The 16,287-nt window shown below is 39.2% G+C and overlaps 1 protein-coding gene across 1 annotated transcript; it reads left to right on the top strand.

Moving 5' to 3' along the window:
- The first annotated feature begins 664 nt into the window (after window positions 1-664).
- On the top strand, window positions 665-15,950 carry LOC117953619 (cullin-3-B-like). The gene is made up of 16 exons (XM_034886810.1): window positions 665-956; window positions 2,778-2,975; window positions 3,420-3,533; window positions 4,895-5,055; window positions 6,208-6,322; window positions 6,415-6,643; window positions 6,789-6,934; window positions 10,141-10,317; window positions 10,433-10,603; window positions 12,090-12,197; window positions 13,715-13,839; window positions 13,942-14,038; window positions 14,163-14,297; window positions 14,488-14,674; window positions 15,067-15,212; window positions 15,412-15,950. Exons 1-16 carry the CDS (start codon window positions 897-899, stop codon window positions 15,541-15,543), a joined length of 2,301 nt encoding a protein of 766 aa, XP_034742701.1. The 5' UTR covers window positions 665-896; the 3' UTR covers window positions 15,544-15,950.
- Window positions 15,951-16,287: the final 337 nt, after the last annotated feature.

Genomic DNA, 16,287 nt, shown 5'->3' with positions numbered 1-16,287 from the left:
CACCAAATAAAGTTTTGTTCTGCCATCGGTGCGGTTTCTTTCAATGCTACTTCTAAGTTGAGCAGTTATTTATTTTCTTCTTCGAGTTTTAACCATACTCTGTTAATATTAACCAGCTCAGTTGGACGCAGTAGAGCTCAGCCATCACAGGAAAAGTGCTTCTAGTCGGTCCATTTCTTTAACTGTCTATGGTTTTAACAGAAGCTTGTATTCTTAATGTTACACTACTGCCATCTTCTTTTTTACCTCCTACAGTCCACTATGTGAAATGGTACTCCTGTTCTCAAAGCTTACCGGGGATGTTCTTCGCCTTGTCCACTTTTAGCACCTTTAACCACGTTCTGTTCTCCTGAACCTTTTACCCCAAATCGTTTCATCATTTCGTCCAACATGTCCTGTATCTCTGATAGGCTGTCCAGCAACTAACAAGCACATGCTCTACAGTTTCTGGTACCTCACAATGATAACACAAACCAATTGGACGCTTCCCGGTTAACATGTGCACTGTTAATGTTGCTGTGCCGACAGTTATTTTGTCACTGTACTCTTACATTAATATCAAACGTAACAGCGTTAATGCCAACCGATGTGATATGAGTGAGCAGTCAACCTTAACATCAACCTGTGGAATGCACCTGACAGAATGGACTTTATTCTCGCGAGAGTTTGGCGTTGCGCAGTGGAGTACAGCCGTCCGCCATCACTGCATACAAGCTAACATTAGCCAAAATCCACTGAGAAGAGAGCGAGTGACAACAACAAAACAGACCGACCTAATTCCTGAAGGGGAGGTCGCTGAGTTTCCCTCTCGCCTTCTTTGCGTAGAAAACAAACTAGCAACTGCCTTTCATGTAGTCTTTAAGTCAACTTAGAAACGAAAGTCGTTCTAACTAATCATGTCCAACCCCAAAGGCAACACCAAGAAGGACACCAAGATGAGGATACGAGCCTTTCCTGTAAGTATTTTCCGGCTCTGTGAGAACTGAGACGCTTAGTATGGGTCTCGAGTGCCGGGGTTGGGGATGACAGGTCTCAATGCTAGCAACTGCTTGCTAGCTAGCTGGTCAAACGAGAAAAACATGTCATTGTCAGGTGAAAATTGCTATTAGCTGGACACGTTACCCGAAGAACATTAACTAGCTATGTTATCAGTTACGTTTATTTAGCTAACGTTAGCTAGCTTCTTGGTTTAAAAATGTTATCGTCGTTTGACATGAGCTAATGTTGGCATAAGAAAACTTCGTTAGTGACATATTAGCAAATGGTAGCTAACGTCAGCTAAGTGCAGGCCTGATAAGGTTAGCTAACCTAACGCTAGCCAAGTTGCAGTCAGTCAGCAAGTATTACGGTAACGCCAAGCTCTTTTGGCTGTTAAAGATGGCAATTACACATTATCATGTAACCTAGCTTGAGAGCTAAGGCAACTTCAGCCTAACGTGAGACTAACGTTACAGTAAACATGCCTACGGTAACTTGAGTGAGTTGGCTAACGTTAGTTCATGTTGTTGACGTCAACCTAGCAACCTACTAATACCACTGTCCGCTGATCAATGGGCAGAATTACATATTCACTCACTCAATTAGTCAATGTTATGTGTGCAGTTGTCATGTAGTGGGACATGCCATCGTGATTACCTTGTCTATCCCTTGCATATGAGAAACGGGTATCACCCTGAACCTTGTAATGTGACAGGTAACGCTGTCATAGTTTACCAACAGCGAACCAGCGGGGAATCCCTAGCCCTTGCAACATCCTCCCATTCATTGTTGAGGTTTCTACTGTAAAACACAGACATGTGTTTTTTCTTCTGTTGGATATCCAGGATTATGAGTGGGTGTCATGCAGAATGAGTCAGTGAGGAGATGAGTGATTGAACACACAGTATCCTTGCTCAAATGTTGAGTTTACAAGCAAGTGCAACACCAGTTTGACCATCACCAGTTAATCCCATTACAGCTCATGTATTTCCAGAAGCCATTGAGACGTACTGATCCTGTATGCTTTTTTCCATTTCGTTTTATTGTGTTGAATATCTTTTTTTGTGCATAGTATAGTTTTACAAAGTTAAATAGCACAAAGTCCCCCCCCCCCCAAGGGACTTACCATCTCCAACAGAAAACTCAGTTCACAAACTGCTCCAAACAGCTCTATTGTAGTCCAGCCTTTACTTTTGTGACAAACGTGCGTCACTCTGTAACACACGTCACAATACCTGGAAAGCGACTCCTTTACTATTCCGGCAATTAGGCAGAAACAACAAAATATTGTGACTTTAAAAATTATAATTTCATGCTTACTTTTATACTAAAATACTAGAAAGGTAAGTGTAGTTAGAGATGATTATTTGGAGTTTAACACATCAAAGGTGGTGGAGAGGTTGAGCACCTGGTCCCACAACTAAAGGTCTGACCATGTGAGGGCTAGCAACAGCTTTGCTTTGAGCATGATTGGCTGGATTTTTAAATGGTTTTTAAATGATATATAGGCAGGTGCTGTCATAGGAAGTGAGTATAGACTGCAGGCTTCATTCCGCCCACCTCATCTCCATCCACACGCCACCTCTTTGCCCATTTTTGGGTTAGCCAACGTCAGTTACTGCCAAGATGGCGTGGAGATAGCTTTAGAAAGCTACAATATTATTGGTTATTAACAATGTAGAGCATATACTGGATTAATCCTTGATACTAATTTTGTCATTTATAAATACCATGTAAAAAATAATGAAGAATAGACATTTTTCATGTAAACACACTTTAATCTTTTTGTCCCACCGTAGATGACAATGGATGAGAAGTATGTGAACAACATTTGGGACCTTCTAAAGAATGCTATCCAGGAGATCCAGAGGAAGAATAACAGTGGGTTAAGCTTTGAAGAGCTGTACAGGAATGCCTACACCATGGTGCTCCACAAGCATGGGGAAAAGCTTTACACAGGCCTGAGGGAGGTCGTCACAGAGCACCTCATCAACAAAGTAAACATTTTCCTTGCTAATGCAGCTCTTTTTATGAAAATCATTTACAGAAAAGAGATGAGGATACATTGAATTGTGAGATAATCGGTGATAATTAATTGCTATTATGTCTTTGTTTCAAGTTTCCATTTATTTTTAGGCTACTTTCACTCATGAATAAAAAAGTGTAACTTTCAGTAGCAAAGAACATACTTGAGTGATGTTTGATTATATTTACAACAACATAAACAAGCATATACACCCATCTTTTACCAAGTTTAAATGGACTTCATGGACTGAGGATGGACTTTGTATACTAAATTTCTAGACCACTTTCAGGTCCAGATGTTGTAAACTCCCCTCTCCCCTTTAAATTATTTGTGTCCTTTATGACCCGATGTTTATCAGTCTCATCAGAAATAACTTGATGTGATCTCAATTTTGTCAATCTGTTTGTATTTTCAGGTACGGGAAGATGTTTTAAACTCTCTAAATAATAACTTTCTGCAAACACTGAATCAGGCCTGGAATGACCATCAGACTGCCATGGTCATGATCAGAGACATCCTCATGTACATGGTAAGTAGGATGTTGTACTCTATTGTCATACTCATTTTGTATGAATCATTTTGTAGTTGTAGATTAATAACTGTACAAAGGTCTTTAACATTGCACAATGCCGTTTTTGTTTTGTCAATGGTACCATAATTATAATGTCTGTCTTATGGATAATGTTGCCTCTGCAAGGCGATCATTGGTGCTTGTTCCCTGTCATGAGTCATTTGTGCTTTTGAAGAAAAAGCCTTTTGTTTCAAACTGTGACTAACCTACATCCTATTCTGGACTTTGTAAGTTGCTGTTGTGTTGTGGTCCTAACATTGAGCCTCTGTTGCTGTATTTATTTATTAATTATTTATTTGTTGTGTTGGAAAACTGGCAGGACTAGTTGATTCACTTTAGCAGCAAGTCTAAAATGTTTGTGGTTGTGTGTGTGTGTGTGTGTGTGTGTGTGTGTGTGTGTGTGAGTGAGTAAGTGAACCCTCAAGATGGGCACAAGTGTAGGTAAAACAATTGCACAGTACACTAGAGACTACACAGCTCTCCTGGGGTTCTTTTGTTCTGCACTCTCCTCTTTCCTTTGCTTTTCTTACCCTGGACAGTTGGCTTTCTGGTGTTAAGCTACAATAGACTCTCTACGTAAATGCAATGAGAGCAGACAGATTTAGCGTGTGTTTAAAACCATGTGTTTAAAGTGTGACTTTGTTGTTCTCACCCAGTGTATTTATCTTTTTTGGAAGCCACAGCCTCTCTTTAGTTCCTGGAGATGTTATTTATTTGTCTAGGAGATCTAGGGCGTTGTAAGTTTTAATGCAGAGTATGCATTTACATTTTACCTGTTACCTGCCATATGTCATTTTTAATTTATAGCATTTATGTAGGATGTAATCTAAGAAATGTTATTTCATTTTTATTCAAATGAAGAAGAAAAAAGAGGCATCAAAACCAAACCCTATAAGCTCATAAAACATGCTTCTTGAAATTGCCAGGACTAAACTTTTGTGTTTTACACAACAGCCATGCAAATCACATTATGATGCCATAAAATATCCTGGTAGTCTTGTAGTAAAATGAAAGTGTCGCTGGCTTATCCAGCACCAGTTAAAAGTACTTTGCACCACATTGGGTCACAGTGGATGTAGTTTTGTCAACACCAGTCAGCATAAAAAATACTTAAAATACATACTTGTGAAGTGGGAGAGGGGGAATACATCTCATCTAAAATGTGTACGCTATAGAGTAGTTACCGTGCTTTTAAATGAATGTAATTGAGTCAGTTTGTGCCATAGTATTTCTTACATACATACATACATACATACATACATACATACATACATACAGTAATCAATGTCTTTTTCCCTTCATTCTCTCTTATCTTGCAGGACCGGGTTTATGTTCAACAAAACAATGTGGAGAATGTGTACAACCTTGGCCTCATCATTTTCAGAGACCAGGTGGTGCGCTACGGTTGCATTCGAGACCATCTACGACAGACGTTACTGGACATGATTGCTCGTGAGAGGAAGGGAGAGGTTGTAGACAGGTATGCAGGATTAGTACTTCACTGCTTGATTTGTAGGACAACTGCAACTCCAGGATGCTCCATATTTTGGTTTACTTCGAAAATGTGGTTACATGCAGCAAACTAGATATTTGTACTTGTGTTTCAACTTCAGGCACAATCATGCATTTACTTTTTGTTGCTTTTTTGTTTTGCAATGCATTTTTGTTTTTAATAATTGCTAAAATGCAGAGCTGAATATTAAAGCTTGTTCGGGACACATGGATTTTTTGTAGGGCAAGTGGGATAGAAATTGACTTGCTCCTCTGGACAAGTTAAACCTCATCTCCATTTTATTTTATAAGCCAAATGCTACTACTTTCTTCTGTGAGACTTAATCTGTATTGAAAACTGTATGATATAGGTTTTAAAGCACTCCCAACGCTGCAATGCCTTCTCTTTGTTTAGGCCTCTAAGTTTACAGGCTTGTGGTAATGTGACATAGGTGCCAAAAAATATATATAAAATATAAAATAAATGGACAGTTTATTCAAGGGAACCATCCAAGAAATTTGAAAGTAGCCTACATTTGAGAAACGAACACAAGGAGGCTAACCTAGCTTATCTTAACAAGATAAAGGAGCATGACAAGCTCCCTTTCCCCAAAACAGAAGGTAACCCCGGTAACGTTACGGTCATGGATGTATGGTTACGTAGGGCCAGCAGAATGACAGAGAACACTACAGGCGTGCTTTCACCGGCGTCCGGGAAGCTGGTTAGGAAATATGCAGGAACACCAAAAGTGGGAGGGAACGTGGGTTATTATGTGGATTAATACTGGTTGATGTTTTTGTTGAGTTATTGTTACACAATACTCTTTCTGACCTTTTCAAATACCTCGAATCTGGAGATACTTTTTCTTCTTGAAAGGGGAATCTATTCTTCGGACAGGTTTGTTTTTACTGTTCCAACTGAATTGTATTAATGTTGATAATGTTTGGATGCTTTCAATGGTTTGTTCAAATTCTGCATTAGCAAAACACAAAGATTTCTCATTTTATAAATCTTTACTCGCCCAAGTGACTTTTGGGCATGGACGAGTGAAACGTAAATGTACCTGTCCAAAGGACAAGGGCCTCAAAAAGTTAATGTCAAGCCCTGGTCTCACCCTGGTGTTTTTTCCATCCATTGCAGGGGTGCCATCAGAAACGCCTGTCAGATGCTGATGATTCTTGGCCTGGATGGCAGGTCTGTATATGAGGAAGACTTTGAGGGTCCTTTCTTAGATATGTCAGCGGAATTCTTCCAAGTAAGTCTTTGGTAGGTTCTTGGTGTCTTATGTTTTTGTAGCCACTGAAAATCCTTTTTAATAAAACAAATGCACAATATATGCTCTTTCAGATGGAGAGCCAAAAGTTCCTAGCAGAAAACAGTGCCAGTGTCTACATTAAGAAGGTAGAGGCCAGAATCAATGAAGAGATAGAGCGAGTTATGCATTGCCTGGACAAGACTACAGAGGAGCCCATTGTCAAAGTGGTGGAAAGGGAGCTAATTTCTAAACACATGAAGACTATTGTGGAGATGGAAAACTCAGGCCTGGTTCATATGCTCAAGAACGGCAAGACAGAAGGTAAAAGCAATGCCAAATTCAATGAAAGAATTGCATTTTTATTTCAAAATTATAAATTGCAAAGTAGTCTTTTATTTTTTTCAGGCTTTCCGCAACAGTCTCTGTTTGTTTCTCATAATTTTCCCCGACCATGTCTCCCTCTCAGACTTGGCATGCATGTACAAGCTGTTTAGTCGAGTGCCAAATGGCCTGAAAACGATGTGCGAGTGTATGAGCTCTTACTTGAGGGAGCAAGGCAAAGCTCTGGTGTCGGAAGAGGGAGAGGGCAAGAATCCTGTCGACTATATCCAGGTATGCTGGGTGAACAACACAACTTTATATGTTACTTGAATGTGGTTGGTTCCTTTTATATTTCTGTGCAAGTACGTGGGTGTTAAGTGTGAATGTGTATCTATATGTCAGACACACAGGAACTGGTTGACAGGAACTGATCATCTTGAAGTGCTTAACGTAAAACGTTTAGCATGAGTTCTTAAAACGGCAATAGAAATGATCAGCTATGGCCATTAAACTGCAAATTTAATTTAAAACTATTTAAGTCAATACATGAATGAGTCAATATAAAGAAAAATTTAAACAAGAAATCAATTAAAATACATCAAATCTATCTGTTTGTAAAAGACCTACAAAAATTTAAAATTAAAAATAGCAAAAGTGCTTGTAGTTCTTTTGATGACTACCCTCACAAAAGCAACATGCGTGTCAGTAATGTTCCCCCACCTGTAATATGCAGTGAGGAATATTTTTTCCCCCGAATTCTGCTTCATGATGAGTCACGCACAATTCAAAGGGGCATATGGGTTTACATTTCACTGGAATTGTACCTTGTGTGATTTCATGGGACACATTTGATTGATTGATTGATTGATGGATGGGAGTGTTGACAATTTATATCCCAAGGTCAACTGCACTGTGACATCATTAGGGACCGAGCACCGACGACCGTCTATTGAAACTGAAGGAACTAGTATTATATGGTTATTATAATTATTAATAATAAATAACACTATAAAGCCGCTGAAAGTTGCTGCTGTTTCAATCCTGTCGGCTCACTACAGCGTGCAGGGTTACTTCTTCACTCCCCCATGACTGACGCGCGCGCACATAAACACACAATCATACACACAGTGGATGCAGTAAAAAGCGCAGATGAGATGTACAGGATGACCTAAATTGAAGACAGCTACATTATTGTAGGTGCAATGATACCTTGAAGTCCAATAAGTACTTTATGAAACCGTATGAATGTGTCCCAGCCCGGGATAGGAAATTATGACTTTTATGCTGTATAATCAAGGCACCTCCCCCCCCCACACACACACACACACACACACACCGCAAGGTGGTAATTCTAGTTAAGTAATTGCTACAAGGTGAATATTACTATCAACGTGATGGTTAATAATCCATGTTAGTAGAATTTATCCAGAATGTTTTGGCTCGCTCCATCCATGTCTTGAAAACGAGCACTTCACCGGGCTCGGTTTACACCTATTGCCATTTCTAGACCTTTTTAAGCTAAAAACTTGACGAACAAACCTGGAGGATCTAATACAATCAAAAGGAATAACAAATACAACTATTTAAGTAAGGATCCAAACTATCACTTTAAGCGGATTTTGTGGTTGTATAACAACATTGTTACAATGTGAGGAAAATAGGCTCTCAGAGGAAGGCAAAGGATGCAAGCAAGTTGTGTAAATGTGAATAGGTTTTCTGCCGCTATTTGAACAATATGAAGAACAGTGAAAGAAAAGCGGCAACTCTGACAGTGTTCTGAGACAAGATTCTACCACTCATAATAACCTAGAGCTGTGTTGTGGTTAAAGGGTAACCACTGTTTACAAAAAAGGGGTGAGAGATGAAATATGGTCAGACTGAGGGAGACTGAGAAAAATGTGTGAAGAGGGGCAGGAAAGGATTGAGAAAGTCACTTTTTTACATTCAATCCAAGGGCTGGCTGTTTTTCTTAGAAGTCCTTGATCCAATGGGTTTTCCTGAGAGATCTTCTGGCCATGAAGGGTTTAGGTTCTTTTCTATCAGTTTCTCTCTTTTCTCCACTTCATGCATAATCTGTAGTCTCATTTCTTCCAGACTGCCCTGTGTTTCTCCTCTTGGAAAGTTTGGAAGATAGTTCACTTCAGCTAGTCTGGCTGTTTTTTTAATGTTGGAGTTGGGGTGCACGTGGTCAGGGCTGTTTATGCTCCTTCTGCCTGACTTCACTAAGTTGCCATCTTGAAATTCACAAACATTACCCAAATGTATTGTGTGTATGTTTATTTGTAAAGCTACAAAAGAAATGCTCTAGTAGCTCAGTCAGTAGGGAATTGGGTTGGGAACCGGAGGGTCGCGGGTTCAAGTCCCTATATGGACAAAAGTATGGTGGTGGATTGGTAGCTGGAGAGGTGCCAGTTCAGTTCTTCTCCATTTAGTGCATGTATAGGTACTGAGTGTAAGTGCAAATTGTAATTTCCCCTTGTGGGATTACCAAAGTATACGTTATTAATATTATTAATTTGATTTGCCGCAAAAAATAAATGCAAAGGTATATAAGGTATCGTGGTAAGTGTAACTTGGATGGTTTAGACATTATGGCTAGTAATCAATATCTGGATTCTGAAAATGGGATTTTTACTTCTGGAACCACTCTGTGGAGCTCTGTTGCCCTGCTTGCTGTGACGGGAATGTTACACAGTCAGGTAGTTACGCAGTTCAAAAACGTGCAGAAATCAAAGATTTTCTTCATTATCACTTCCATACAATGTTACAACAATTGAAGGAGTTTTGATACGTTTTTTGGTTTAGCTTCCTTAAAGGTTGTACCATGTGTGAACTCCCATCACTTGCAAAGGCAGCCAAGTTGGCTACATTTTTCTGGTAATGTCGTGATGTAAACCTGATGCTGCGATGCTCTAACACTCAGTTGTCTAGTGAGCTAGAGAATGCATGAAAAGGGGGAGCCCTATACGAAGCACTGAATCAAAATAAAACAGTATTTTTGAATTTCTTCATGGCAGTTATGTTCTAAAGCACAAATAAATGCACCCACACATCCACAGTTATGCCAGATGAATGAGTGACTGCAGAGCTTCATCCTGTCTGTTCTTGTGTGTCTGTCTCTGGTAACATTTACTCAGATATAGGGCCTTAAGGCTCTTTTGTTGACGCCCAAAACATTCTCAGACACTGAAAGATAAGAGAAAATACAGTGCAGGGTCTCTGAAGATACATACACCACAATGCACATCTAGTTGGTCATAAGTGATGATTGAGAGGGATTACTTTTCTATTAGTCTCTGTTTTTTAGTTCTTTAGGATGACATTGCATATTTTTCCTTTAAGAAAATTAATTATTATTAGTTTATTGTTGGGTTTTCGTAATAGCCTGTTTTATTTTCTGTACCCATAATGCTTTTGCCCATGATGTACTGCTTGTTAATACAGTTTCATTTAAATTGTAAGATTATATCACCTCTTTGTAATTGCCTCCTCAACAGGGCCTGCTAGACCTCAAGACCCGATTTGATCGTTTTCTCCTTGAGTCTTTCAACAATGATAGACTCTTCAAACAGACCATAGCAGGAGACTTTGAGTATTTCCTCAACCTCAACTCCCGCTCACCAGAGTACCTATCACTCTTTATAGATGACAAGCTCAAGAAGGGTGTCAAAGGGGTATCTTCTCATTTTCTTTCAATGCAAAGCAAATATATTTTATTATATATTTTTATGCTCTGAAAGAATATAATGTATGTGCTTTATTTCTCTTCTCCCTGCCTTGTTTAACCAGTTGACAGAACAGGAGGTGGAGTCAATCCTGGACAAGGCCATGGTGTTGTTTCGTTTCATGCAGGAGAAGGATGTGTTTGAAAGGTACTACAAGCAGCATCTGGGCCGTAGGCTGCTCAGCAACAAGAGTGTTTCAGATGACTCGGAGAAGAACATGATCTCTAAGCTCAAGGTAAAAAAAAAAAAAGAAAAGTAGTGAATGTTTAGAATGTAGATGTTTATGCACATCTCTCGTGCTGTTCCCCATTACTTACTGCCATTGCCATTCATCCCGGTGACTCTTCTTGCTTTATGATGAATCTTGCAGAATATTGCCATTTAAGGAGCTGATGTACGGTTCAACACCAATACAAAAGCTACAACACAAACGGAAAAAGCCACAACACAAATCCATAAGCGACAACCCCAACACAAAATCTACAACATAAACGCAAAAGCCACAACACAATAAGAAACAACACAAACACATAAGCAACAATAACAGTGAGTGTGTTGTTGACAAACTGACCCCAAGGGGGAAAGTTCTTGTATGTTTGAGAAGTAAGTGAAACATGGTACGCTACATGATTGTCACAAATAAGCATATGTATACTCTGCCATTGAGGCTATTAAGCTAGTGCCCAGCATCTTTTAACACGTGAGTGCTGCGTTTAAAGTCTATGCAATTAGTGAAGCTGTTTAAATCACACAAATATTATATCCCACCGTTATGTGCTTGTAACTGGTTAACCTTATCTTATCCAGCAGCAAATTCCCTCAATACGGTTGGTTTGGAAAGTGTGTGTGTGTTTGCTTGTGTGAGTGGTTATGGTTACGGTAAACAGATGTTTAAAGTGAATGCTAATTGTGTTACCTTCAGTATGCTGCCTATTATAGTGTTAGGGGCTTAATATGTCATACATACACAGTCTATGTTCACGGTTATACACGGTAGGTCTGAATGAAATAAACCCTGAATCTTAACCCTGACCTTGCATTGTGCTTACTACTGGGAAATAATAAAGTAAATAAATAGAATTCAGACTGTGGACTGAATATTTACACTGTGTTTAAAGCCATTTAAAAGGGTTTGTTCATAGATGGATATTACCATTTGTCTACGGACTGTTTACCACAGTCTATGGATTTGTTGCATGTCCTCAGTCTTACACCACACACACACACACACACACACACACACACACACACACACACACACACACACACACACACACACACACACATACTTTCCTTTGTAGCCTAAATGGCAAAGTACATATGAAAATACAAGGATATTGAAACACAGTGCTTATTTGTGACAATCACTTAGCGGCAATAATCATAATTAGCCAGGAACCATGTTTCACTTAAACTTCTCAAACATATAAGAACTTTCCTCCAGCTCGTCCGCTGGCTCTGTTTGTCAACATTACGCTCACTTCCGTTGTTGCTTACGTATTTGTGTTGTGGGTTTAGTATTTTAGTTGAACCGTCTCTGCCACCTTGCTGAAGGGGTAACACTTCAATGGAATTTGACCTTGTACGATTTCATGTGACAAATACAATTGATTGATTGCTTAATTGTTATTTCTTCTTCTCTGCTCATGTTGCTCTGTCGTCACCCTGTCTAACTCCCAGTCAGCAGTTTCAACTCCCTATTTTGTCTTTCTCCTTTGCAGACAGAATGTGGCTGTCAGTTCACTTCAAAACTGGAAGGGATGTTTAGAGACATGAGCATCTCCAACACCACCATGGATGAGTTCAGGCAACACATACAAACCACGTCGGTAAGGCAGTCACACGGCTTTTCAGAGAAATAAAACGCTTGTTATTCTCAACAAGGCACATGTAAAAGCGGGAAGTACATTCATGATCCATGTGTTTGAAGGAAGAACATTTGAAGCACAGGAGTGGAAGTTAGTCTTTAGTTATTAGTACTTTAAAGATATACTTTGTTATAATGTTGTGGGAATGTTCTGGACCAATTATTTTGCAATGGAGATTAATAACTGTTATGTCATGTTATATAAAAAGTAGGGGAGTGAATTTCTCTTATAAGATCATCTGTAACCTATCTAGATACATGTGCTACAATACGGTTGAGGGACAATACATTTTAATATGGAACAATTCAGTTCAAAACTATGTTGAAACAATTCGGTGCAATGCGATGATATACAGTGGCTAAAATAAGTTTACACACCCATGCTAAAGTTGATTTAAAAAGAGGAATAAAAAAACATCTTTTGGAAATCTTAATGCCTTAATAAAAAAAGGAAAATCCAACTTTTTTAAGGACACCAAAACGTTTTCAGGATAATATGCATCCTGACAAAGTTGTATTTTCCTAAATATTTTTGAATTAATGCATTAAGATCAGTTTCCAAAAGATGTTTTTTAGTCCTCTGTTTAAACTTCTTTAGCATGGGTTTGTAAACTTATTCAAGCCACTGTACAATTCAATCTGACAGATACAGTTATTATTCATTTAATGTACACACATTCCCCTCCCATTATAAAAAGCCAATTCTATAAAAGAAGCATTGCCTACTTTCAAATATATATTTTGTAAAGGGACCAGGGAATAGCAAAGTTAGGACATGCTAATATTATAACTTCAACTTAATTAGCCAGCCACTTTTAGCCAAAATAAAAATCCACATCAGCTCTCATATTACGTGAAACTGTCTTCTTGCTGCTGTAATCGTAGAGATAGTAACTCAAACATAGGTCCACATTACACAGCCATTGTGAGCACTCAAATACTCATACAGTATTAAATGAGAACACACATGAGCACAATAATACTGTAGTGAGTGTTAGCATGCGGTTATGCTAATGTTTTGAATATCATTTTACTCAAATGTTTATGAACGAACACACGGATGACTCCCATACCATCTACCATCTATTCCTCTCAGCCACTGCTAACTCCAAAAAAGACTACCTCGCAGTCAGCACGTTTCTTCTGCAAACACAAACAAAGGCACTTGAATGAACATGAATGACTAAGTTGTTAATCACACAAATGCTGAAGCTTTTGTCTTCCGTCACACAAACGCTCAGCCGTCTCTTCCAAAAGCCTTGTGTACACCACAGCAGCTTTGTTGGATTGACGGCAAAGCTTCAATCAACCGATTCATGATTTTAGACCCGGGCCTTAGGCCCCACTCTTTAGACCGATCCAGGGGTCCGTGTATCGATGTAGTCGTATCTGTGATCTTTACCCCCCTAATAAAAATGCATATTAAAAGAAAATGTTATTTAAAAAAAAAAAAAAAAAACTTTCACCCTTCTCTTTCAGGCATCTCTAAGTGGTGTGGACCTCACAGTAAGAGTCCTCACTACTGGTTACTGGCCTACACAGTCAGCAACCCCCAAATGCACCATCCCCCCTTCTCCCAGACACGCCTTTGAAGTCTTTAGAAGGTAATGCTCTTTAATTTGCTCAAATGTTTTACTATACACAGGGGGGCTCCGTGTGGCTCTGTGTGGTTTCTAAAGAACATGGTCTTGGCTTTTATTCTACAGGTTTTACCTCGCTAAGCACAGTGGTAGACAGCTCACACTGCAACACCATATGGGCGGGGCAGACCTAAACGCAACTTTCTATGGAACTATTAAAAAGGTAGACCAAGAATGCCATTTGCCTTGTTTATCAGAAACTACATACTTCAAGATGCAATATTGCTGTTTAGTATGATTTTTAAGTTTGGAGTTTCAATTCACCTTAGCTTCTACTTCATCTGCAGGAGGATGGTTCAGAGGTGGGTGTGGGAGGGGCTCAGGTGACAGGCTCTAACACCCGGAAGCACATACTGCAGGTCTCCACCTTCCAGATGACCATCCTCATGCTCTTCAATAACAGAGAAAAGTGCACTTTCGAGGTGGGGACACAGTGAAGCACCTTTTTAAATTTCTATCTTAATCTCACTCTCTTCCATTTGATCCTTTTTGTCCGTCAAGGCTATTTTGATTACTATAAGACTGGCATGCCTCTATCTGAGGACAGAGTTTGACAATATGTGTCCCCCTTTTTTGTACACCCTTTATCGCCTATTCTGTCCCCGTCTAAAGGAGATTCAACAGGAGACGGATATTCCTGAGCGGGAGTTGGTGCGAGCGTTGCAGTCTTTGGCCTGCGGGAAGCCGACACAGAGAGTTCTCACCAAGGAGCCAAAGTCTAAGGAGATTGAAAGCGGCCATGTGTTTACAGTTAATGATCAGTTTACCTCCAAACTGCACAGAGTCAAAATACAGACAGGTGGGCAAAGGTTTTGTATAATGCATCTAACCCGTCCCAACAAAAAGAAGTCTCACCTCACTTCTGGGCCATTTTCTATCTAAAACTGCTGGCTGTATTTTCAATCAGGTTTCATTTCTAGAAATCAGAAACATGATACCATGTCCTTCTTTCTACAGATAATTGGTCATTACTACTGTGATTATAATATGTTATTTCACTAGTATTCAATAACATCAGTTTCAGAAAAAAGAATTATGGACAACAATAGATATGTCTTTAGCTCAGAAGATGAATTGAATCTCCAGCATCATGTTTGGACTCCTTCCTCCTGCTGATATAAAACAGCACCTTGACAGGTTTTCTACTTTTTCTTCTCAAACTCATCTTGCCCCTGTATCTTAATTTTCCAGTTGCTGCTAAACAAGGTGAGTCAGACCCTGAAAGGAAAGAGACGCGGCAGAAAGTGGATGATGACCGGAAGCATGAGATTGAGGCAGCCATTGTCCGAATCATGAAGTCCAGGAAGAAGATGCAGCACAATGTCCTGGTGGCGGAGGTAAGGAACTCCACAAGAATACAAATGTTGGTCTTTTAATGGACAGCATTTTGAATTTAGTAATTCTCCATCTTCTTCATTTCTTGATCCCAATATTTTTTATTGAGACACCATTTTCTGCAGAGAAACGTAATTTAAAATGCTAATTTTATGCTAATAATGTGCCTTCTTCTAACATTTTGCAACTTTGTGTCTTCAGGTAACTCAGCAGCTCCGAGCACGTTTTCTTCCAAGCCCTGTTGTAATTAAAAAGCGTATAGAAGGACTAATAGAAAGAGAATACTTGGCGAGGACGCCAGAAGATCGCAAAGTGTACACCTACGTTGCATAGAACATGAACTGTGGATGAGAGGAGGAAAGAGACTGGTCGGGGGGGAATGGGATTTGTTGTTTTCTTTGGACTGTTGTTACGCATGGACTGGAAGTTTCTTTTAAAGACAAATGCTGGGAACCTGATTCATCCTCCCTTACAAAAACACAGTAAACATAAATGGGGCAATAAAATGTCAGCACAGGAAAAAAAAAACAAACATCAAAACTTGTAGATGATTTTAAAATCGGGCCCAGTCTTCCTATTCCTTGTGAGTTTAAACATGGATGGATCCAGCTTCAAGCTTTTCACTGTTTTACCCTTGTAGAGATCAAACTTGCAAAGAATCCCTTGGGAAAATGTGAATGCTCCACATTATTTTTGTTTCAATACTGTATAAAAAAATAATAAAATTATTGAAAACAGCAGTTGTGGATTGTTACAAAATAAAAATAATGAGTATTGATGCTCTGTAGTTTTTCACAGAAATTCTCTTCTACATTACATTTTTACTTACATATCCCCATTTTGATTTTTACATTGCAGTAACTACAAAAACATCAGTTCTGTCTAAAAAATGTAACTGAATTCTCTCTCCCAAAGGACTGTGCTGCTGCTCCTATTAAAATGTCTACTTTATAACATGAAAACTTGCAATATTTTGAGTCCTAATTGGCTCATTGTGAGGATTGAAAAATTTGAACAGTAGCAGACATATGTAAGAGCTGCAGACTACAATACAAACAGTGATACACTTTTCCCATC

The sequence above is a fragment of the Etheostoma cragini genome, chromosome 12 (genome assembly GCF_013103735.1).
Source record: "Etheostoma cragini isolate CJK2018 chromosome 12, CSU_Ecrag_1.0, whole genome shotgun sequence".
Lineage (NCBI taxonomy): Eukaryota > Metazoa > Chordata > Actinopteri > Perciformes > Percidae > Etheostoma > Etheostoma cragini.
This window is presented reverse-complemented; position numbering and strand designations above follow the sequence as displayed.